Raw genomic sequence first — 26,247 nt, 5'->3', positions numbered from 1 at the left:
TAAATTAAACTAGTTTTCTTTATTCACAAGAAGTCTATCTCTATATATACAACAGTATGAACAACTGATAAATACTGTACAAATTACATTGCACATTGTTGAAAAAAAAAAAAAAACATGCCACACCTTAAAATAGAAGGCACTTGTATTACGATTAAATCAATAGTAGAAATGAAGATGTGAAATTTATGAAAAGTGAATAATGTAACTTTAATATTCAATGTCAAAGACTGGAGGCAAATTTCTAGAAAGTAATATAGTATATGATGTTCTGCAGCAATTAATTATAAAAAAAAGAAAGAAAACAAATGTAATAATAATATTAATATCAGTAATGATAATAATAATAATAATAATAATAATAATGACAAATAATAGTAATTCTATAAAAGTGAGTCATTGATTAGATGGGGAACCATTCAATTATGTCAGAATTTACTTGAAAAATCTCTCATGCCTATTTGGGAATATATGTGTGTGCATGTGAGGGTACCTTATCCTCCTATCCAACAGTAGTTTGCCATTACCTATAAGAAGTAGTTCATTTATAAAGATTAGTCTGAAACAGTGAAAACCATATCTGATCATATAGAGATTAATGAGCTTATCCTACAGTAAAAGATCCAAGATTTTATTTCCAGAAAGAGATGTGTGCATCAGTCTGGCACACTGAAGCCAATGTTTATCCAACAGAAAATTAATATAATTCAAGTATGAAGATTGTAACCCGACAGTCATGTACAAATTAGCATTACAAAATGTAAACAGAACCATAAGATACTTGAGTACTATATATTAACTAAGAAGATATCAATTGCTTCATCTATACAACTCTAACACTGTTCTAGAAAGGTAAAAAATTATAATAAAATTGTCATGAATTAATAATCAAATAATTGTTTCCATACAGCTTTCTACATAGTCATATAATATTTTAATTATGAGATTATGAGGCCTTACCATGGCAGTGAAGCATCAGGCACATGATACAAAGCCCAGTTGTACAACAACCTTGTCTAATCTTAGTATTGTATATTCTGCTGTTTTTTGTTGTTTCCTTTGCAGCTAATCTGGGACTTCTATGTTGAGTTGGTGGGCCATTACCCTGAAAAGAGCCTTATGTACATTGATTTCCTTACATTTTTTGCACATAACTGATGTAATAATTGAATTTTGTAGCAAAAATGTAGGAAGTAACCAAAGTTAGGTTTTCCTGAAAACCAAACCAGATTATTCAACACCTTGCAATACAGAAAGACTTTTCCCTTAGTCAGATAACCACTAATGCAGGGATTCAGTTTTGCTATCACTCCATGTCAACATAATTCATGTTAAAAGTTTAAACAAAAGCAATGAATGAAAATTACTTTGGTTCCAATAAGACTGAAAGGCTTTGGTTCCAATATGACTGTGAGAGGCTCTTCAAAACTGTAAACAAAATATTTCCAGTCTATTTATAACAATGAATTATAGATAACTGAAGATAAAGAATATGTATCAGTTCATAAAACATTCAAAGAATAATGAATAGAACCTATGCGATATAGTAATAATCATTGAAAAACCATGTTGGGGCATTGTTTACACACACAATTGATGAATCCTCACTGTTGACATCACCATGGACGGCAACAGTGGTAGCTATAGCCTGCCTTTCTCATTACACTCACATCATTGCGTATGGTGGCAGTAGTGGCAACAGCTGCAACCAGTCCTTCTCCTCCCTAAACTTGCAGACTGTGTATGGTGGCAACAATGGCAGCTGCATCCTGCTCTTCTTGCTTAAGTAGCATCACCACCATAGGTGGCAGCATCACACTTGTTTCCCAAACATTTGTGTTAGCTTACTCTGCCTTATGGACTTCTTTGTGGCTTGTTGCAGCCGATCTCTGTATTAGATTCTAAAGTCCTTACATTAAAGTATGACTCGGAAGTAAAGTAAACCAACTTTAGATGTGATTTTTGTTAAAATATTGCATGTTAGTGATGATCTGATATAGAAAAATACAGCTCAAATTAACTCATACCTAGCCTTTCAAAAAAATATTTACATTAAAGTCAGAAACATACTCAATTCTAGCATAAATATAAGGTTAAAGGGATCGAACAAGAGGACCAAGAACATCTTTCTCTGTATTTTGTTTTAAAAAATAAGACAAGATTGATATTTGAACTTACTCCCTGTAGATAGTCAAGATGTTGTATTGACCGAGGGAATGACAAGTTTTATGTGAATAACTGTGCATATGTTTGCATAGCAACAAAAGGAGCAAGTAATGTCCTGCTAGAGTAGAGCTGTGGTAAGGTGTGATATCCCCTTAATTATTTAGTTTCTATTTGGATTGTGTGTTACATGAGTTGCAGAGCTGGGCATTGCGGCACCAGGTTGCGACTTTACGACTTTGCTACACCACAAGTTTCGGAATCGCAAAGTCAAAAGTTGCAAACATTTTGAAAGTCAGATTAGGCAAAGTTCCACTGTCAATTTAATAAGACTGAACAGGAACACTGACAACTTTTTTTAAAGAAATTGCCATGGCTTGAGGAAAAGATGGGCCAGGAGGACATAATGAAGGAGAAAGATGACCTGTAGATATTAAGTTTGGCTGTTGTAACTAAAAAAAAAAATAATAATAATAATAAATTTGTGTTTCTCTGCCTTATAAAAGCATGTTTCTGTTATCACGCTAAAGTTTACTTTGTAATTTAGCGGAGTAGCACCGGGAAAAAAAAGTCACAGTTGCAAAGTTGCAAGTCATACTGCGAGGATCAGAAATAGTCACAAAGTCACAGTTGCACTAGATCTGGCCACAAAGTCAAAGTTGCACCTTAGAATATTGAAGTCACGACCAGCTCTGATGAGATGTGAATGAAAAAGCATTCCTATAAGTAGATATTTGAGTGATGCACATAAATGATAAAAACTGCAATTTAAGGAAGCTGCTCTTTATAGATTATACTATACGTACTGTTAACTGATTCAGAGGAAAGACCAAGACATAAATTTAAAAGGAAATTAGTATACTATGAGAAAAATACTCATGAAATGTATGAAGATAGCATACAATAGGGAGAAATATTATATAGTATATAGTTTTTTTTTTGTCAAATTATTTAGGTTATTTAAAAAGCTGAACTATTTCATATATCTTAAAATACTTGAATAGCTGAACTATTTTATATATCTAAGATACTTAAATAGCTAAACTATTTCATATATATAAGATATTTGAATAGTCAAACTATTCTATTTATCTAAGACAATTGCTGTGGATAGACAAGTAGATGCAAAGCCAAACTTAAGTCCTGTCCAGACAAACAGGCACGTCTGTCGGGCAGCAGGCTTAGCGGACAAATTCTGCCAGGCCTGCTCGTGAATGTTGTCTACACAACCAAGTTGATGAATTGGCAGGTGTGTCTGATGATGCCAATAGCATGTGGAATGCGGTACATTAAGCATGGCACCTACCATTACCGAGAAGAAAATATTGTGTTGCATGATAATTGCTTTGTGTATATAAAAAAAAAAAAGGAAAACAAAAAGAATATGGGACAAAGATTGGCTAAAGAAATTTTGATTGAAGCCATACAACAATACTTCATATATAAGATGGGAGGTAGATTTCAAATATTATTTGAGAATGAACACAAACACTTTCTTTATCTTACTAGCAAAGGTGGAGCCATGCATCATGAAAAAAGACACAAATAAGGGAGACAGAATAACAGCAGAAGCTCATATGGAAGCAACACTTTGATTTCTAGCATCAGGATGTATATATGTATTCAGTTTTGCAGTACAGTACAAATATATCCAATTTCTATTTTTAATATCATCCATTGCAATGGCAGTATCAATTTCTCTTATTTCTGCAGCAAAGATCTTTAGTGCTATTATGCATTTGTCTCTATTCTTATAGAGTTCAGTTTCATATCACATAGACATGGATTCTGACAAAAAAGCTCAATCAGTATGCTCATCAATGTTTTAGACCAATAAACTGTAGGTGGCTCACTAGTGTTCTGTTCTCAGGATTGGACAATGCAAGACGTGAACTGTTTTACAATGACGTGGAACGTGCGAGGGAAGCCAGCTATGCATTCACTATATGAATTCATATCTGGCATGGTTGAAGCTCCAGCTACTGGACACCATCTTGATAATTTTGCTCAACAGAGACTCGGGTAATTGGACAGCTTGCCCATTAAATGTGCCTATTGGCGGGAATGCCATCCAATCAGGCCCACGCATCTGGACAGGCCTTTAGAATGAGTAAAGCATAAAGATGTGGGCAAGGGTAAATAATGACATAAATCATTTCATTTTAGATATGATTATATGAGACAAAGAAACAAGAAAAAATAAAATGTAATGAAGGTGATGCATGCCAATGTATGTGGAGTAAAACATACATATCACATGAAGAATGAAGTGCAGAAAAGAGATGAATGAAAAGATTAAGTAGAGGTGCAAGTGTTATAATGGTTTGGGTATGTAAAATTAACAGAATAGCAACTGAAGATAATTAGATCTCATGTAGCATATGCAAGACCATAGGAAGTAAGGATTAGTGATTATGGAAGAGAAAATATGCTTTCTCTTCCTTGAAACCTAAGAAAAGGTGTGAGGCATATTTATAAGTGTGTATTTTATTGCCTGGTCCACTAAATTTAAAATCCATAATACAAGTGATGGGGATCTGTTCAATTGAAGATTTAGTGTTATATATCACAAAATTATTGCCAAAGCTAATGCATAACTTTATAATTAAATAAATACATGCAAATCTGGTGGCTAGTTCAAATTTTGTTTTGAAGGTATACAGTAAAACCCTTATGAACTTGACACTAACTCAGAATTTTATAAATTAGCAAGAAAACAAAATATTCATTAAAATAAAATCATAATTCCTGCAAATATGTAGTGAGAAAAACTAATTTAATCTTCATACACATTACCAACTTATAACCACATACTTGTTGTTCACTTGGCATGCCTCATCCACATTTTCTTTGAACCTATATCCACACTTGGGCTATATTACCTCACTTTTCAGCACTGGTTCATCTCAGCATGCTGCTAAGTTATCTCCCCATCTCATGGTTTACACTCAGCAAGACTTGCCTATGCTATCTCTGTATTAAACATGTACCCTCATTCTCCCCTTTATTGGTAAAACTTGAAGCTTTTACTATTGTTGTGAAGTGGAGTGTTTTAAAAATGTTTACTTTGTGCAAATTGGAAATTTGCATAATTTGGAAGACTGAATAACTCAGTAAGAGTGAAGCCTTTATCAGGTTGAGTTATAAGGGTTTTACTGCACATTGTATTGTTATGGTTCATATATCATCAATGCACCAGACAACCTTGGAGATTATCCTCCAGCTGGTACAAGGGCTCACTTCATCCCAACATTAAGACCTGACTGATCCCCACTAATATACAAGCTTCTGTTGAATATCAAATTTGCTTGAATAATTGCACCATTATAGGGAATTATTTTCTATAGTCAAGTGGGTTCACAACTAGGTGAACTTTTCCAAAAATTTAGTTATTATGCAACCACTTATCTTATGATCCAACACATTTCAGTTAATCAAGCTTTTTATCAAAACATTGCACAGTAAATACATCTGCATTTATTTATTTACAAAACACAAATTTTATATATATATCAATACTGAATTAGCTGATGTGAACAATTTTCCAAGGAATAAAAAAAAAAAAAAAAATAAGTATTCAATTCACCAATGATGATGATGATGATAATAATAATAATAATAATGATAATAATAATAATAATGATAATAATAATAATAATAATAATAATAATAATAATAATGACATTTATAACAATAAAGGTAATAATGATAATAATAAGTAATAAAATAATAATATATTAAATAATTAGAGGAGCACATCTTACTTACAGAAGTCATTAATGCACCAGTTAATACAGTGTATCTAGAGAAAATTAGCAAGGCCCCATTATCTTATCCTCCTATTTCAATTCAGTAAGTGCCCAATGTAACCAACAAAAAGTAGGTCTCATATATGTATCAATATTTTTTGCAAAGCTGTTGGATATAGTAACCCTGCATCACAATTCACAATTTAACATTTTCTAAGTGGTTTCATAATTCTATCTACATCCTCCTTTGCATGCCTCTTACAGGATGGTGTACAATTAGCTGTTTTGGATCAGCTGTAAGAGAAAATAAGAGTTCTTCACTAAGGCTTGGGAATGTGCATCCAGTCACTATTCTTTGAGATAGATAATCTTGCACTCAACCAACATCTATAGGAATTCTGAAGTAATAATGCATATTACAGAAAATATTACAAGAAAGAAAATGAACATGAAGACCATTTCCATTTGCTTCATAGCTATATACCTACATGATTTGAACTTCCAATCCCTAAATGCCACTATCAGCTTCTTCTAATATTTTCTTTCCATATGCCAGGTCCCAGTAGTGTTCCACTCCATGCTTTTTGAAATGATCCCGGGCAAATAATTCAGTTGGGCAGGCCTTGAATTGCATCTGTAAGAACAAGAATGATTTATATCTATCATCTAAATGGACAATGAATAATATATATATATATATATATATATATATATATATATATATATATATATATATATATATATATATATTTTTTTTTTTTTTTTTTTTTTTTAATAACTTCACAAGTGAATGCCTATGAGTTATGACTTGATATTTTAACTACTACATGTATAATAGGGTGATGGTTCCTGGAGAGGTATTTATAATATCACATACAAACATTTCTTTATACTTTTTGAATAATATTTTGCTGCCTTTGACCTTTTCTCTTACTTGAAAATAGTGAATGTGAAAAATAAGTAATATATGAAAAAAAAAACCTACCTCTCCAAAACTTCTCTCTGAAACTACTCCTTCCCATATCAACTGGCATTTGGACTCCAGGTCTGCATCTTTTGAACGTGACTCTTCTGCCCATTTAATGCGTTCCATCATTAATCTGTGAATCACGTAAATAGTTTTAAATTCTATGTAGATTATGGAAATTTCTAATGGGTTAAGACTATGAGTATGTGCAATTTTATGATCACTTAACTTACAATTATCTAACACCTCAAAAGTAACACATTAATGTTATTCTGCAATTACAGAATATGAGATATTCTAATTTCACATACTAAGAATTTCATAATAATTAATTTTCATGCCAACTTTCACTGAACAACAGGAGAAAATCAATTCAGCAGTGTTACATCTGCCTATGATCATTCTGACAATTGAGATCTATGCAGAGGCTACCTCCAGATGTCACACAGATCACAGGGCTATTGCCCTAAAAAAAAAAAAAAAAAAAAAAAAAAAAAAAAAAAAAAAAAAAAAAAAAAATATATATATATATATATATATATATATATATATATATATATATATATATATATATATATATATATATATATATATATATATATATATATATATATATATATATATAAATTAATTAAAAATAAAATTTAAATAAAAAAAAAAATTTCCAACATCCATGCAAGGATCTCTCCAATGACCAGCACATACAAATAATTAAGTCAATAAACTTCACAACAAAAATGTTAGATTGACATAATCATTGTATTTTCCTAAAAAAACCAAGCCAGACTGTTTGACATCTTGCAACACACTAATTCTCTCTCTCTCTCTCTCTCTCTCTCTCTCTCTCTCTCTCTCTCTCTCTCTCTCCTGACCTCTCAAAAGTGTTCAACAGACACAAGTTACACACAAATTTTTAGCTTATTATTTCTTTTACTCTGAGTAAGGTAGAAACAAAGTTGTAATATGTTATTCAAGGCAGAAGGCACCCTCAGGTTGAGATGGGTTTTTTCCTGCCAGAGGCTTGCTACACACAAGTAGGCAGCAAGGAGAGAATATTCAAAAGCTACCTCCATAGACAAGATTAGGTAGACACAAGATTCATCTTCAGTATCTCAAGAGCAGTGGGTGGGGACTGATGCAGGTGGTGTAGGAAATGTGACAGCACAGCACAAATGCAAACAATAACTAGTGGATCAGAGCTCAACTTCTAGTGAATATAACCCCTGGTCTCAGTTGCCTTGTGTATATTTTCTAAATATACACTACATAATATAACTAGTGGCTTAGTTAAGTGGAGGTGGAGGGGGCAGTCTGCCCAGAGCAGCAATTTTGGTCCATTGTATAATTAACATAAACATAATTGACAACTGACATTAATCAGTCTGTCACAGTTGTCAGTTTTATGTTATTAAGCCTGTGTGTGATATTGATAATTGGGCCTAAGCACATATTCTTGATACACAAGCCTAGATATGTCCTGACACCTTATAGCACAATTTAAATTGTTTATGCATGTCTCACAAGGAGTTAGTAATTCCTCAACAATTTTTCAGACAATTGCTATCAGTGTTGCTACCTGCAAGATTTTTTCAAAACTGAAAGTAATAAAAAATTACTTAAGGTATACTATGAGCAACTTATGGTTGAAAAATTTTGCCACATTGTCTATATACAAGTTTAAATCAATAAAAATAGCTAATTTGGTCTGTGTGTGTGTGTGTGTGTGTGTGTGTGTGTGTGTGTGTGTGTGTGTGTGTGTGTGTGTGTGTGTGTGTGTGTGTTTGTGTGTATTACCTAGTTGTAGTTTTACAGGGCCTGGGCTTTATGCTCGTGTGGCCCCTTCTCCATATCTACACTTATCCAATTTTACTTTATAAGTATGCACACTCGTTGCAGACACTACTTCTTCATTTAAACTGTTCCACGTCTCAATACATCTTTATGGGAAACTATATTTTTTAACATCTCTCAGACATCTTCCTTTTCTCAGCTTTTTACTATGCGATCTTGTGCTTTGAATGTCATATTCTTCTCTCAGGATCAGTTTCTCATTATCCACTTGTGTGTGTGTGTGTTTCACTGTTTGATCTGCTGCAGTCTCTGACGAGACAGCCAGACGTTACCCTATATATATATATATATATATATATATATATATATATATATATATATATATATATATATATACAAACTTTAAGGGATTAATGTGCATTGTAATATTGTATTACTTCTAGGAAGGGCAGCAAACTTTAAGTTCACAGGCTGCCCAAGTGGTAAAAAACTGATGTGCTAAAAATGCATACATTTTTAAAACTTGAAGCTAAACATTTTAGAGGCTAATTTCTCATTTGAATAAAAATTTCAACCATATCTTTTATGGATAACATACTGTGTTTGTGCTTTACATGAGAAGCATTTCCTTCACTCATTGGAGTCATGGCTGGGGCTAAAATTGAGCAAGTTAAATAAATGGAGAAAAACAAATAGAAATTACTTCCTTGTGTTTGGAAGAGAGCCAGCTGATTATGTAGCATATACAGTAACACCAACAAATAGCTGAGGTGGGAGATTGGTATGGCACCCCGGGAGATTAGAAATGAAGTACACCAGCCAAAATAAGTGCCTGATTAACGATAGTTGACCTGTACTTTCTTTCATAAAGAGTTTCTTGCTTGAACATTGGAAAGTCAAGTAATTGGACTCTTTACAAGCCAATCACACAATATAGTGGTGGTGCATAGGGTCCAAATCTTCAAAGTACATCATTATTGCATTTTCTAATATAAATTCTTCTTCCAACCCTCAAATAATTTTTTACATATACTCTTCAAGTATAGGAAAACAATAAACTGTACACATAAATTTTCTTACTATTAGCTATACACATATTTTTACTATTATTTATTTCTTATGCATGCATGAAAGCATCTAAAAACACTAGAATAAAGTAGAACTGAACAAACTAATAAATGTAATAAAATCTCTAACATATCTATAACAGTTAACAAATAAAAATGTCCATAAGTTTGCACCTTGACACTAAGTTTCTTTAGGAAGCTCCTTGCAAGGTCATGACTAAGAAAGGAGTGTCTTACTTATTTATCTACTTATTATTCTTTCATTCATCTATTTTTTTCACTATGAACCTTCATTCCTTCTATTCTACATCTATTTTAATTTTGTAACTTTTCTTACTGTTTGGATGGTTAGCTTGCACTCCACTTACCTCTTATACTTTTTTTGCTGCTTTGGACCTCCTTCTACAACCACAACATTGATGTCTTTAAATAATACCACTGTGCCAGTCATGAAGAGCTGCTTGGCATTGGTTTCTACTTTGAATTTGTGAGAGCCATTGGAAAAGTCAGTCACTCTGTAAAAGATTTAGTTGCCCTCATTTATTTATTCATTTACCTATTTTTTATAACTTTCATTAAAAACTAAAGTAAATAAAAAAAATCACAAGTAATATACATTAGATTACTAAAACAGAATAACAAATCAATAAGTCTTACTTGTACACAGTAACATGAAGCCCAGTGGAGGTGTCTTCTTTAATCTTGCGAACTTTCTTATCTCTTTGCTGCTCAGGTGTGAGCTTCCGGGCAGCATTGGCATCCTGATGAGCCTTGAGCCTCTTGGCCATCTGTTCCCGTACATGCTTTTCCATTTTGGTGGGGTCAAGGACAGCTTCTGTCCCAAGCACCCTCATCAAGTTAGCCATGCGCACCTGCAACACAACACAGACATCGAAATTATGTACGCAGTAAGTCCTTAATATATGCAGAGTATTCATACATAGTAAAGTTATGCACTGAAGGGAGGGGCAGAAGAGAAAAATCATCTAACTATGAGCAAGTTTATGAAACTCACATAACCATTCCATATCCAACGTATCACTACACAGCACAATATGAAACTTCTGAACAGAACAGAAGCAGGGATCCAGAAATACATAAATGTAAGCACACCTTAGGCTCTGGGGGTGGTTCTAGGCCTAAACGAATTTTCTCCTGCTTCTCTTTCCAAGTCTCCCGTCTATTCATACGTCGCAGCTTCTTCCGCTCTCTCTTTGTGAGGAAGACTTGAAGATTCACAGGTTTAGTAGGATCTGAAGGGCACTTAACCTCAAGTGGATGTTCTATTAGCCTGGTTATGTAGTCATCCTTTACCTTTACAGGTTCTCCTTCTTCAGGATATCTGCATGAAAAAAATTTTTAATGATTCTTTCTATAAGAATTAATTTAACAAGCAAAGTGGTTGCACCAATAATGGAAAACTGTGCCTTATAATAAAAATGTCATAAGCTTATGATTTTAAATTACTTTGCATTATGAACCATATTTTCCCAAGACAACTCTTTATAAAATGTATACCAAAGAAATTGTATAAATGAAAGAGTTTATTATAATGGACCTTTATATGCTCTAAAAACTTGATTAATCATAATAACAGCCTTCTAGAGATTTCCTATAAGCCCTATAGTTTGCTTTGTTTAGGTTCTTGAAGACAGCATAATATTTGTTACTTCCCTACCTATTTCACTGATGTATGATCTTCATTACCTTTTTCCTATAATGAAATATCCTTATTCACACTTGTTTCTTGAATTATCTCTCAGAAAAAAAATCTCCCACATTTTTTTCTACGTACATTAAGTATATTTACATCCTTATATGTAATTATTACATTCATTCTTACAAACTTTATCTTTTCAAAGAGCCACAATTGCCTCTCTTGATAAATCTGACATTTACTTTCTTTCCATACCAGATATAAGGAAATAATAGTGAAATATATAGTATAATCTGCTCATTGATTAGTATTGTAGTATCCCATCAATTGGGCTTACCTGTTTCCCTCTAGTATTACAGCATCCCACCACTCTACATCTGGTAAACCTGATGGGCCACTCTTTAACTCTCGCTGTTCCAACTGAGCAAGTTTTGCAGCTGAAGAAATGCCAGTTTTCTTGGCCACCTGTGATATTTCAAACTGCAGCTTCTCCAAGCGAGACTGTAGATTGTAAAAAAAAAAAAAAGAATAGAAAAATAAATAAATAAATAAAAATAATAACAATAATAATAATAATAATAATAATAATAATAATAATTATAACAACAACAACAACATCAAATAAGTAGACAAATGTAATAATGACAGCATATAAATAGAAAAGATAAAAATAAATAAGATATTGTTAGTATAAAAGTGACAGCCATAAATAGAAAAAGAATGAGCATTTCACAATAAACTAAAGTACATGTGTGTACTGTACATAAAGATATATAAATATGTTGTGAAAATGGTACAAAAATGTGAAACATAAGTAGTAAAATAGTATATATAATAATACAGTACGTATATAGGTGGCAGCAGACATCTGCCAAAACAACAATCAACCACACGGAAATTAAATAGTAACACTGAAATGGGTGGCAGCTGATCTTCCTGTATGTCATCTTTTGTGCCTCAGAACACAAGAGGGTAGTCATACCCTGCTCTCTAAAGACAATTCTCTTCCCTTTCACTATACATACACTACCTTTCACTCAACTAAATAAACAAATAAAATAGATAAAAATTATTCAGCTGACAAACCTCAGAATTTATATCTTGGGGAGGGAACTAGAAATCTTCTGGCATCAACTCAGTATTGATTCAAAATGTCTTGGTACTTTCTGCAACTATTTCTACATTAACTTCTGCAGCCCTAGATAACAACAACTTCAATCTGTGAAACATCTTAACATGTTCTTAACATTATCTTCTTTTCCTTACTGAAACACTGGTATCTGTGGCTATTGAACCCCTCTTCTGTTTCCTACTTGGAATAAGATGAGAGGAGAGGCTATGACATCACAAAAGTGAAGCTACTAAGCTCTGCCCCCTTTTCGGAAATCAACCCAAAACATTGTTTTGCTGATATGTGCGACATTCACCCCATCTCAACACTTTGCAATTATGCCAGTTTGTTCAGCCTATGGCTGCACCAGGAGGAGTGACAATGGAGACATAACATTTCACCAGTAAGGTGTAGGGGTTTCCATGGCCAGTCATCACACACAATGCTAGGAAACTGGGTTAGATCATGAGCGTGCCAATAAGTCACGGGAGATTACATGATGAGTTACTTTAATAATTTCATTAGTAATTAATTTTTTGTGAGATCTATATGCAATGAAGTTACATTTACCCTGAAACGGAAACGTGACTCAATATGTAGTCACTAATTAGTGCTTTTGAAAAAGCGCGCCATTTTTCACGCACACCTGGCTCCAAGGTCTATGGGTCTGAATCTAGTGTCTGTTGGTCATCAGATCTAGAGGAGGACAGACAGGCTCCTCATTGGCAATGTTCTTTCCTTCCTAAGTAAAGGCTGTGACGCCAGGTGGACCCACAAAATCCGTTTGCGAAATATTGACTTATGAACATATGTAGGGGGGAAAACATTGTTTATATGCCTGTATATGTGATATACAGGGCCTTAGTACCTTTAACTCATGCTAAATAGGTCCTCTGGGATTTGATAAGAAGCCTGGTACAGTTATTCTCTCATTCTACATGTGTGTAATAGTTATTACTATTTTTTCTTCTAGTTTCTTTCATAGGTAAATTTGACAAGTCACATCCCTGTGGATTGCCTGATGAGAGAACACAGCAGCTGTTGGCTGAGGAAACTGTAGATCTCACTAGTGAAATAACATTTACTGATGCCTATTAGCCAGTCACAGCTGACTTGGTTATTTATAGAAAATCACATTTTCAGGAATCGCCTTTCTTTTGTTCAAAGCACCACAATTGGGATGGAGGTCATACAATTTATAAATAACTTTGAAATAATGATTTTAGTAACATGTTCAAGCAAAATTTATCATGATAAACCATGCTGTGGGTATACATGTTCTGTTTATTTTTATTTACCTGTTTATTTATCAAAATGAGAAACAAAAATTTTTCATTTTCATTTGGTCAGAGCACCGCAATTGGGAAGCAAATTAGGAATCATACACTATTTCTTAGAAAGAGCATCTATTTTAGTTTCAAAATATAAAATTTTCTTACTTTTCTTTCCAAAGAATTTTTATTTATATGCTATATGGCAGTCACTATTTTTTTTCAATTTTTTTTTTCAAATAAATCATGAAAATTAAATATGAACAAAAAATTGTATACTTTTACTTTCATCATTCTACAAGATGCTTTCTTTATCATATCTGATCAATTTTAACTCAATACAGATGATCCATATATTTTTTTTCAATATTTTTGTAGTGGATCCAAATGGAGTCAGGACACAATTAGTGAGAGTGAAATTGAGCATTTCCGTTTAAGGGTTAAAGTATTGCAGAGTTCTATATATATCGTCAGAAGAACATTAAACACTTTCTGTTAACTACAAGAAGTGATGAATAATGCAATAAATCTTCACATTTGTATGTCAGACACCTCTGCTACAATATTTCCTTTTTGACTGACAGTTATGGTCTACACAAACAAATAGTAATCAAGTTACAAGAATGTATAGTTCCTATTAGCATCATAGTTAATATTAATACATAATAATTTTCCAAAACATTGAATATTTTTACAAAAACTATTGGAGTAAGGGCATCTTGAGAAATAGGGAGTGACACATTCATGGGTCCCTCTTAATTCCTGACCAACTTAATTTATTCACTTATTTTTCAATTGGAAAATTTTTAGGTCTAACTATTTTAGGCCTCTTTTTTAATGGCGCCAGGGTGGCCTCTGATTGTTTGGTAATTGCATGAGCATTGATTCTTCCAAAATGATAGGGGAACACAAGGAAAGGGGGAGCTTGGAGGATTTTACTCCAAGGGGATGAGCATACTGAGAGAAATTTGCTCATTTCTGAGACACTTTGAGGCCACATGAAGTATATGTTAGGCACTTTATAGTCTACTTGTACTAGTTGAAATTTAACAATGTTTCTTATGCTCTGTTCTTCTGCCTGTGATAATAATGACTAATAGTAGTGTTGCATAACTGAAATTATTGTCTGTTAAGACAACTTACCACAAGTTGTAATTCGCCATCCACATTTTATTTCTCTTCTTTTCTTCAAAATTACTACCTTTTTGTGTAAATTTTGTTTCCTGGGATATCATAGACAGTCTACATGAAATACTAAGTCAATGTCAGAGGTGAAAAGTTTAGTAGGTGCTTAGTATAGATGATAAATGTGCAAAATTTACAGATGATATTTTGTCAAGGAGGCATAAGTAAATATTTACTTTTCACAATGTAAAAGATAAATGGGAATTTTTTATGTTTTTTTGTCTCTCAAACTTGCAAATTTGAATCATGCTGTATCTCTTCAAATATATATATTTACTAATCACATGATATAAGGATGAATTAAGAGAAAAAACAAACTTTTATGGAGGATTTGTGCACGACTCTTCTAAATATTTGGGTTGACTTGCATAACTCTGCCCACTAAATAGGCTCTGTCCACAGGCTTCACCCTCCACTGACAAGCAGTAAGTGCAACAGCCTCTACCCTTATCTTTCCTTCAAGGTTTCCTTACTTTCAATTCAAAACTAAATGTCACAGCTGTGTGCAATAACTAGTTTTGTGCCTGCATTCTTGAGCTCTCTGAACTTTCTAAGCTAGCTTAGATTTCAAAGTTACTCTCAAACTACCTTTATTTGTGTAGTATATTCTCACCTAACTATGAAAAATTTTTGAGCTAAATATTTGACTTCCAAAGTGGGGCACATTATGAATTATTTTACTTTTACTTTTATCTTCCCATTCTCGGAGATTTTAATAGTGAAATACAACAACATCCTAAAACAAATAGTACAGTACTCTATTCATCCCTGATTGTCTTGCAGATATACCCAACATTCTTGATCTTTTGCTTAATATCTAATCTTTGTGTTTATTCTGCTACTCTGTCCTCTGTGTTGGGCTCCTCTCACCAAAACCTCATCTTGCTCCCTAGCTGCAAATCCTCCCCCAAGTTCCTCTAAAATACAAATGCTCTTTAGTCTTCATTAATTAGAGGGCCCTAAAACAATATTAGACTTCCCATGTAATGACTACTGCTTCTGTGTCTTTATGCTGAGCATATAACAGGAGTGATTGCCACTGAAGCATATATTCCTTACTCTTTCTCTGTGATCTCAAGATTTTTTTTCAGAGCCACGCCTCAGTGCCATGCTTTTATAACAGCCACTTCACCACACATGAGATCCTGATCTCAACAGTCCTTATATGCAAGCATCTTGAAATATTCATAAATAAAACTATACTTCTATGAACAGTAGAATGAGGACAATACCTTAGCTCTTTCTCTCTGTGCCAGCTGTATAAACTTTCCCTGATCATGAAACTTGAACATTCTTTTCACCCGAACTGGTGGCCGCCCACCAATCCGACCATCAAAGAAATTGCTCTCAGCAGTGTCCTCTAGAGGTTTCTCCTGTAGTTGCTGTTTGAATTCCTCACGCTTCTTAGCTCTGATGTTGGCCTGGTGGAAATTATCATTATAAGTATCATCACTACTACTATAGTGTCTGTTTTCATTACAAGTAACTAGGATACAAATAGCTATAAATTATTAGACCATGCTTGATAAAATGTGTTGTATTATTGTACATCTCTTAATACTAAAAAAAAACATTTTAACTTTCTTTCACCTTTAACGTTGGAATCCGCTGTGTCAGATGAACCTCTTTGCCACTCTGATCCACTGTCCGTCCTTCTGCATCAAGGATGAGTGGTGTTGGTTTGCTTTGCTCCCCAACAGGTTTAGCCACAGTAGCAGCTGGGGGAGGTGGTGCACCAGCAGGTAACCCCATTGGTAACCCTGGAAGCCCAAGGGTTGGGTTGTTCCCCAGCTGGGCCTGAATGCGAGCTTGCAGCTCAGCAATACGAGAATTCACATCTCCACCAGCAAGAGCTCCGAGCAAAGAGGGTGGTGGCCCAGGCATCAAGGGAAGTGCTGCAAAGAAAATTCACCTAAACTTACTTCTGTTCCTTTAATATATAAGTGTTTCAATACTCCATATATATTGCAGGAAGCAACTACTGAGAATATTAATATCAAGGGGGTAGGAATCATATTTGATTTTCCTATAAAACAAGAATGTAACAAAATCACATGAATTTCTTAAACTTACGTTAGTTTACTAACTAAATTATTTCCATTTCCTTTATCTATATCAGTTTACTGTCTTGTTTCTGTATTATTTTCTTTTCTGATTTCTCTTACTTACAGTCTACTTTTGATGAAAGCATGAGAGTAGGCAGAGTAAAGGGGAAATATTTTTTAGTCTCTTATGTTCAATAACAGTTAGCAATGCTACTGTAACTACTTAATATCCTAACAATCAGAGCAATGAGAAAATGAAGACCAAACTCAAGAACTATGGTGAATTTTTTTCCTGACTTTTAGTTCTTTTGCAAAAAATTAAAGTGGCACACAAGAAAAAACTGAGCCATCAAGATGCACAAATACTCTCAAATCACAGCTTCCTCTTTTCATAAATCCTTTCAAATCTTGTACCTAGTCTACATCATTGTGGAGGAAAACAAGAGGCAAGAGCTATAATATCCTGAATAAGCATTAATGCTGAACAGGGAAATCACCTTACCTGCACCATTAGTGGTTGGCTTAGGCTCAGGAGGGTGTAGACTAGCCATAGCCTTCTTTCTCTCTTCAATGACAGCTTGAGCTTTAGCCATAATGTCCTTAATCTGCAGTAATAGAAGAACCATCTAGTTTTAAAACATAGTGGTATCAAATCTTCTACTTATTATTTTATTTTGGAGAAAAAAGCAATTCTCATAATTCAAGATCTTAACAATTATCATCTGGATATGCATAAAGTCTTTATTCCTATAGGCACATATACACCTTACCATTACCTATATCAACTTTATCACTCTTCCATCTCTTTTAGGAATACCATTTTCTCTGATATTATACATGTAGCCCTTATTTTGCATTTGGGGGTTAGAACATCGGTGACATTGGCAGTTGTAAAAATTATCGATAATTGCAGCATCCAGAAAAAGTATTTAATTTCTTCATACAATGCACCATTGCTGAAGAAACTGTTTTACCTGTTCAAACCTAGATAGTAACTGAACTGTAAACACATAAGCAAAAAATGTATCTCATCTTGATGCAAAATCATCACCACAAAGCTAGCATGTGCAAGATAAGGAAAGGAAGGGGAAGATACTTCTGCAACTATTTCCATGTTTTGTGCCTACTTGTTTATTTGCATAAATTATGTGAAAAAATATTGCTATGGCCATAGTTTATCATAGTATCAAGTAATCATAACCTAATGCCTTAAAACTTATTCCCACTATGGTGCAAACAATAAATAGTTAATTAGATCATAACTTGAAGTTTACTCCAATCATATTGTTAATTCTTTTTATTTACAATATAATGTAAATTTTGTGTCACCACTGCTTTAAAAATAAAGTTTCTATCAGCATTACTATATCAATTCAAAAGCTAAATGAGCTTAATTTCTAATAGTACTTGTAATTTTCAGGATACAATTAAAGGAATGTTTTCTCTACCTGAAAGACAAGCAAAATATAGTTTCCTAATAAAATACTATAAAGGATGATAATCTAATTAATGTACCATATTCAAAGAATCTGACATTATGACTGAAGTTTAGCAATTTGCCTGCTTGTGATTAACCGTTAAAGATTTTTTTTACATATTATGAAACATTTTGCATATCCTGTATTCTTACTTTGTATAGTCTAAATATAAAATAGCATGTCATCTTGAAGGACCTCCTTTACTTCACACACTTAACTGACACTCTTTATCAATTACACTTTTCTTAATTGTAAAACTCTATTTAGTATCATCTACTACAATTACCTGTTGTGCCTGTATTTGGCCTGGACTAACTGTATTGTTGGGCCCAGATGAGGGAGGCTGAGGAGGTTTACTCTCTACAGGAGGTTCTTTCTCCTCCTTGACTTTTGCCCTCTTACTCTCCTTCTCACGTTCATTTTCATCTTTGTGAGTGCGCTTCCGTGATGAAGTTTTAACTTTGGCCCCCATGTCTTCCAGGATTCCAAAAGCCTGAAAGGAAATTAAATTATATCATACATAAGATCCATAGTTTTGCATACATAGATATAAGACTAATGGATTCAAACAATAAAGATATAAAATTATCCTTTGACTTATAACTGGACAAGAGGCACAGTTTATGGTAGTATTCACACAATATAGTTATCAACAAGATCTCCATTTCAATAAAAGTACAGCCATCCCTTATTGTCCATAAGGGTTGGATAAAACTAACTAAAATACACAACCATGGATGAGGTAAATCTATGAATAATCTAAGAACACTCCTGAGCCTTCAAAACATTGATTAGTAAAGAAAATTACATGTATATACATGATTACAATATTTCTTTTATTATTTAATCAATAAATCACAAAAAATTAAATAAACACTGATAAGTCGTCTAACTTCCTCTTGATTTGAATTTGTGGTTTTCAACAATCCATGTAAAAATTAAACCTATGAAGCTAAATCTGTAGTTAATGTGGGATGACCATACAATACTTTCATGATATTAAAAAGCTATGGATATTAGTATGAAACAAGTTAACCTTAACAAAAGGTAAACATACAATACCTCTCACAATAAACTTTAATCCTAATATCATCTATATATGACTATACAACAACACACTTTAAAGTAAACACCATTATGCCACATTTTACATTTCTGGAATAGAATATGGCCAATCAACCATCTATTTGATTTATCAAACAAATGTCAGTAAATGAGGCAAATAAGGCAGCTGTAGAGTGGTGGGGGGGAGTGAACAAGAATGTGGGTGATAGTGATCAGTGCACACTGTACCCACACATTCTGCTTCTGCCTTAGTCACTCAGGAGCAGTTAAGTAGAATGTTGTTGCACTTGTATATGTATATATGTATGTGTAGTATGTACTATTATTGTTTACTTGTTTGTTTGTACATGCATTCTTATTTACAGTAATGTAATTTTTCTAAAAGATTTGTTGATTTGTTTTACTAAAATAAAGTATATGCTGTATAGTTTACATTCAATGCATACAATACCAATACACATTCGAACATATAATTTGAGGCTTAATTTTTATAATGACTTTCCCTCACATACCACATAAAGTTTGGTGAGTGAGACAGCAATCTGACTGCCTCTTTTTTTGGATCTTATCCTTTAATACCAGTGGTCTCTCCACAGTTAGTTAGGTATGGAACAACTGAATCTCTCATTAACCCATAAATGCCAAAGATGTTCCTTGTGGATGTCCCTCCCAGCCAGACTAGTTTTGACAGGTCTGCAAAAATAGGTAATTTCCCATCACCAATTTCTAAATTCTGCTTTGACCAATTGATGAAAATGTGAAAGCATCACTCTTATCAATCCTTCCTCTTCAATATCCTGCAAAACCAATCTCACTAGATAATATGGTGTGCCTGTAGTGAAGTAATGAAGTAAAGAAATGTTCTGTTCTTTATCAGCCGGCTTGGCTGGCGCCCCACATGGAGGTCTCAAGCCTCCTTCATCTACTTCCCTTATCTGCTTCCCTTACCAATATCTCTCAGTCACACACATGAATGCCTAAATCTGTCATTCTGTAGATCCACTACAGGAAATACCATTGTTGTATGTTGCTTATAACATGCAAAAAAAATATATATACTGTTACTGCATAATCATCAAAGTTGAGAGTATGTACATAACAGAAACACAGTCTACTTGTGTTTTATTTTTTTCTCCAATGAAACCACTTTTGAGATTTAAGAGAGTAACTTCTGACTGTTTCTCAGTAGTATTTTCAATACTGTTTTGGAACACAATTATGGAGTGGAGTTACCCTTGTCTGAGGATTGGGAGGAAGAGGAATGATTATTTTGTCCATTGCATCTGATATCTGTTAATGCAGTGTCCACTTAACCCCTTCAGCACAGCCCGGGAAAACTCCTTCTGCGGCAGCATACAGCTTGTGCCCCCACCTGCCTCTGCCCTCCTCCACTATGTTTGCAACACAAACACATTTACATAATTTGCTCCCATTGTCATTTTCTTTCATATAATCCATGTATGAATATAGAAAACATGTTAATATGAATGTTTTCTCCATGATAAACATACTAAACATAATAAACATAATGAACATTACAACATAATAAACAACAATGTATATGTCCATTCTTGAGTATCTTGGATGGTCCTCTATCGGCACACACAACCCCAGTGAGTAAGATGTCCCTGGTGAGCAGGTAGCTACCAAGCCGCAAAATTGTGTACCAGTTGTCTGTCACAACATGTCGCCCCTTGTCCAGCAGGTCACCCAAAAGGTGCACTACCACTTGTTCTGACATGGATAAGTCCGTGGAAGCACTGTCAGATAGGGAGAAACAAGAGTCCTTCCCATAATAAACTTCAAAATTTCATGAGTAGCCAATCCAATTTGTAGCTGAGGGGAACAGAACGAACACCTTGATCCCAAAATGTGAACATTTTGTCTTGATAAATTGCTTGAATCCAAGTCTGCCCTTCCACAGCAGCCATGCTTCATCTACAGCAATGTCTTTGCCTGGTATGAGCAAAGTCTGGCTTCGTTGCCGCAGCAGGTTGAGGAAAGGCTCTATTCTGGATTTGGGGCTATTCTTCTTCACCTCGTCAAGGCTGGCAAAACTTACGAACTTGAGAAGGTACAGAAATCTTGAACGAGTCATTTCCCCCTTGCAAAAAATCTTAGGGCCACCCACCATGAAGTCTTTTGCCCAGTACATGTATATACTGGGCATTTTATTTACCCCCATACCCATAAACAAACTCATAAACACGTACATGTCATTACTATTCACAGGCCTCCATAACAGTCCATTCACCTTACGTTTTTTTGTCACAGTAAAATACTCAGCAGCACTCTTGTTCATCCAATCACAAAGCTTATCTATAATTTCAATGTCAAAAAAATGGCAAAAAGCTTCACGTGGGCAGGCAAACTCTGGTAAGTGGTGTGTGACGATGCCCGACGTTATTGACAACTCAGCATGTCGTTGGGTCCCAGGATTGTGGGCAGAGCTTGAGAAAACCCCAGAGCACAATACAGTATCCACAGACCATAAACTAGCCACCCAGCATGCTAAAACGTGTTGTTACTTCAGCCATAAAGATTGCAATGGAAAAGGACGTACGCGTATACGTCCCTGTACTGTGTATGGAGTGAGAAAAAACGTACATGTGTACATCCCTGTGCTGAAGGGGTTAAGAGAGTTACAACTGTATTGAGGATGTACTGTACTGATTTAGAACAATAATCAACCACTAAACCACTTAACTATCCTTAGCATATTTCCTAAAGCAACATGTTGACTTTTATATATGATTTTTTACATAATATTTTTATATGCCTCACCTTCTCGGCTAATTTGTATGCCAGACTCTTGTCAACATATCCCATGAGCTTGTCTTCAACTTTTCTCTTGTCCAGACCCGAGTCCACAGCATGGGTGATGGCTGACACAACACTGGACCGATCCCGTGACACATACTTGTAGACCAACTTCTCCACTGCTCCCTTGTACTCCTCATATTCACGTTTTGAGAGTGACATCTTGCTAGTCTAATGTCTGAAATGTTTATGCATTATTTTAGAAAATTTACATAATTTCATGAATCCATGGAAATTACATAAGAAAAGATATAATTAAAACCAGTCCAGTACTTCAAAATAAGTCCAATTTTGTATATATCCTGTCTGAATTAATTTGATTAGTATAAAGACCTTTGTTTGGAATATGACTTAATGCTAGGACTTGTATATATCAAATTAAGTCATAACACAGAGTGTTGCCTTTTTTTTTATTTCCCTAGAGGCAAAGTTACAACTACCCACAAACAGCATTGCCCGGTTTTTTCATTAATTTCATCTAGCTACATTTGTATTTATTGTATTTGACAGCATATATATGACACACTGTTTTTCACAAAATTGTTAAAAAAGCATATCGCCTTATATTTTATATGCGAATGTGAAGCTTCCCTTAGATTTTATTTTGAAATACCCTTCATCTCTACACCTAAAGACTTTACGCCACCACAGGCAAGGAAGATATGTCATATATTTCAATTATGATATGATGTAAGGAAATGTTCAGTGACATGCAAGTGTTTGTTGCCATCTTGGTTTGGGCTGTGTTCTTTGTCTCACCTCAGTGACTGGGCTACTACCTAATCTATCACAGTAATCAGATGGGATATTCTAACTATTGTAATAGCTTACTTTTTGTTCAGCTGTACTAACTTGATCAAATGCTGAAATGCGGTGTGTCTCATATGCACTTTCGAATTATTTCATACAACCACATCAATGCACTGTGTATCATGCTAATAAAAATAGGAGTGTATACATCCTATTGGGTACAAGTTCAAGGATCTGAGAGGATTAAGGAAGTATACCAAGCATTCACTGTATTTGGGCTATTTAAGCCATTAATTCAATGAAATGTTATATATCAACTTAAAAACAAGGCATCAGAGAGAGAGAGAGAGAGAGAGAGAGAGAGAGAGAGAGAGAGAGAGAGAGAGAGAATGGATTACAAGTAAAAAAGAGCAAGGTAGGAGTAACAAGTTATAATCAGAGCAGTACCAGGATCACAGTACTAAAGGAAACTTGGTCAATTACATTCTCAGATAATTTCATAGATGTTTGAAAGGATTTTTTTCCAACTACTTTCTCCTGAATGTGATTTGCTGCACTGTACTTCATTTCCTGATATTCTTTTATTTTTGTTTATTTATTCTATTTCATTTTTTTTTCTTAAAGAGAGAGAGAGAGAGAGAGAGAGAGAGAGAGCATAGCGAATTACAATAGCCTCCAAATATAATTATCACTGGCCTTGAGAATCTTAATGACAGTTCCTAAGGTCTTTCTCTTTTCTTTCCAACATCCTCATCACAAAACATGTCTAATTATTCATTTGGTTGGAAAGATTAATACGTTACATTTAAGTCTTTTCACACTTTACGAAGTCTTTCCCTTTCACTACAGTACCTGCATCATATAAACAACTTCCAAAGTACTTTTATATATGCCTTCAACCGCTGGTCAGACGAACATAATGGTGATATAATAACCCACGTATGGATGAAGGAAGCGTTAGTGCCTCACACTCTGCTGTCGATAGAACCGTTCACGCCCCATTTCCGGCCTAACGTCTGTCCAATATATTCAGAACGTTGCTAACAGAGACTGTGACATACCGACAATAAAAAAAAATGTATCTACAGTATACACTCTTGGATGCAAATCAACGTTTAGTTTAGGCCTCCATCACTACCCCTCCACCGTCCACGAGCTGTACTCAGGCAACTAAATCCTGCTCATGTTACTGTGTAAATACTTCAATAAAAGACTCCGCATAGGAACAAATAATAACATTCCAATCAGTTTGGATAGATTCTTTCTATGCCATGTATTTCAAAAAGTTGTATAAGTGAATAGACAACAGAAGGTTCCAAATTATAAAGTTTGTTATGATATGTATATCAGTAATGCTATGAGGAAATATGTGTAATAAACACGTTACATTTTCGTTGTAGAACTGAAATTATTTTATTTCTAAAAACTTTCTTCTTTTTATACTTTGAATTCAAAGTATTAAAGCTACATCTCCGGCTCCACAAGCCAACATTTTTATTAAACTATTCGAATTTTATCTACAGAGCGTTTGCCCACTTTTGCAGGTTGTCCCGGTGTGTGGTGTGTGCCTGGTCTCAGGCCTATCCGAAGATCGGAAATAATGAGCTCTGAGCCCTACGTTCCGTAGGGTAACGTCTGGCTGTCTCGTCAGAGACTGCAGCAGATCAAACAGTGAAACACACACACACACACACACACACACCTAACATGTGAAGAAAGGCTGAAGGAAATGAGACTACCAACCTTACAAGATAGAAGAGAACGAGGAGACCTAATAGCAATGTATAAAATAATAAATGGCATTGAAAAAATACACAAGGAAGACCTGGTGCTGGTGACAGAAGAAGCTAGAAGAACAAGAGAACATGTAAAAAAGATTTTTTCTTTTTTTACGGTATGGCCTATAGCACCAGTAGGCACACTTGAAGAGTATTAGGAAACGCTGTTCAGCTTCCGACCATTAGTGGCGCAGGCAGTTTTAAGTATTTATAGTGGTACCCATATTAGTACCCATATCATCACCTAAGCTTATCTTGGGTGTAACCACCTAGAACCTCGGTATCATGGTGACATGTAGGTAACTTTAAACCACTCGACAAATGGCAAAGTGTTTTTTTTAAGGCTGCACGTGGTGGGATTCGAACTTACGCGTGGACGTCTGCCCGATCCCATGCTCAGCACCTTATCCACTGTACCACCACCGGATGAGGCATTGTGAGAAGGTTATTGGAAAATACATTTTTCTACACTGAAAGGTGGAAAAGTAGAATACACTGGGTGATGAAATTGTTACAGCACATTATTTGCATAACTTAGAAAAAAAAAAAAATGGATTAATGGAGACATGGAGACAGGACACAATGAGCCCCGCTCGAACCCTGCACAATACAGCTAGGTAAATACACACGCACACATACACACTATGTCACTATTTGTGCACTGAGAGACAAGGCAATACACACACACACACACACACACACACACACACACACACACACACACACCACATTAATTACCACATTAATAATACACAGTAAAGATATCATGGATTAATTTACATGATTTATCAAAGGTTAAAGTTTTATCAAAAAGCTCTTCCATTTTTCTGATATTATATTTGGGCTCTCAAAGCTGTTGTTAAAGTTAAAGGACACGCCTCGACCACATGTCTTTCAGTCTGTACAAGACCGTACACATATACACGTTCCTCGATGGGAAGCCGACCACGCCCTCTCCTGTTCCATCTACCGGTCTCTATAGCTAGACTATGACCACACACACGGAACCTCGTGAACGATATTCGTTGAGTAATTTGTTTGCTGATGATGCAAAATTGCTATGAGTAATCAAAACCCGAGAGGACTATTTTCTGGTGCAGGAAGATATAAACAAAATCTACTAGTGGAGTAAGAAGTGGAAATTAGAGTTCAATGCCAAGAAATGTCACATAATGGAATTGGGAAAGAGTAAGAGAAGACCGGTATGAACTATCTGATAGGAGAGGAGCAAATAATGAAGACTAAAGAGGAAAAAGATCTGGGAGTGATTACACATGAAAATCTGAATCCAGAAAAAACACGTTAGATGTTTGGACTAGCATATAAAATGTTGACTAATATTAGAGTGGC

General features: G+C 34.6%; 1 protein-coding gene across 6 annotated transcripts; it reads right to left on the bottom strand.

The window, feature by feature from the left end:
• LOC123515171 (U4/U6 small nuclear ribonucleoprotein Prp3-like) lies at positions 1–24,300 on the bottom strand. Of its 6 annotated transcripts, none has more exons than XM_045273676.1 (13): positions 23,201–23,330; positions 22,334–22,547; positions 18,771–18,977; positions 17,509–17,611; positions 16,552–16,856; positions 16,194–16,382; positions 11,732–11,895; positions 10,851–11,079; positions 10,395–10,609; positions 10,106–10,252; positions 6,898–7,012; positions 6,401–6,546; positions 1–1,105 (listed from the first exon to the last, which is right to left on the bottom strand). In XM_045273676.1, exons 2-12 carry the CDS (start codon positions 22,529–22,531, stop codon positions 6,421–6,423), a joined length of 1,998 nt encoding a protein of 665 aa, XP_045129611.1. In that variant the 5' UTR covers positions 22,532–22,547; positions 23,201–23,330; the 3' UTR covers positions 1–1,105; positions 6,401–6,420. The 6 variants fall into 6 exon arrangements, with proteins under 6 accessions (XP_045129611.1, XP_045129610.1, XP_045129607.1 ...); XM_045273675.1 differs by lacking the exon at positions 1–1,105 and adding an exon at positions 5,883–6,206; XM_045273672.1 differs by lacking the exons at positions 1–1,105; positions 23,201–23,330 and adding an exon at positions 24,181–24,300 and having other exon boundaries at positions 5,883–6,546.
• Positions 24,301–26,247: the final 1,947 nt, after the last annotated feature.

The sequence above is a fragment of the Portunus trituberculatus genome, chromosome 38 (assembly GCF_017591435.1).
Source record: "Portunus trituberculatus isolate SZX2019 chromosome 38, ASM1759143v1, whole genome shotgun sequence".
Classification (NCBI taxonomy): Eukaryota; Metazoa; Arthropoda; class Malacostraca; order Decapoda; family Portunidae; genus Portunus; species Portunus trituberculatus.
Note: the sequence above shows the minus strand (reverse complement) of the source record. Positions and strands in the feature narration are given on the sequence as shown.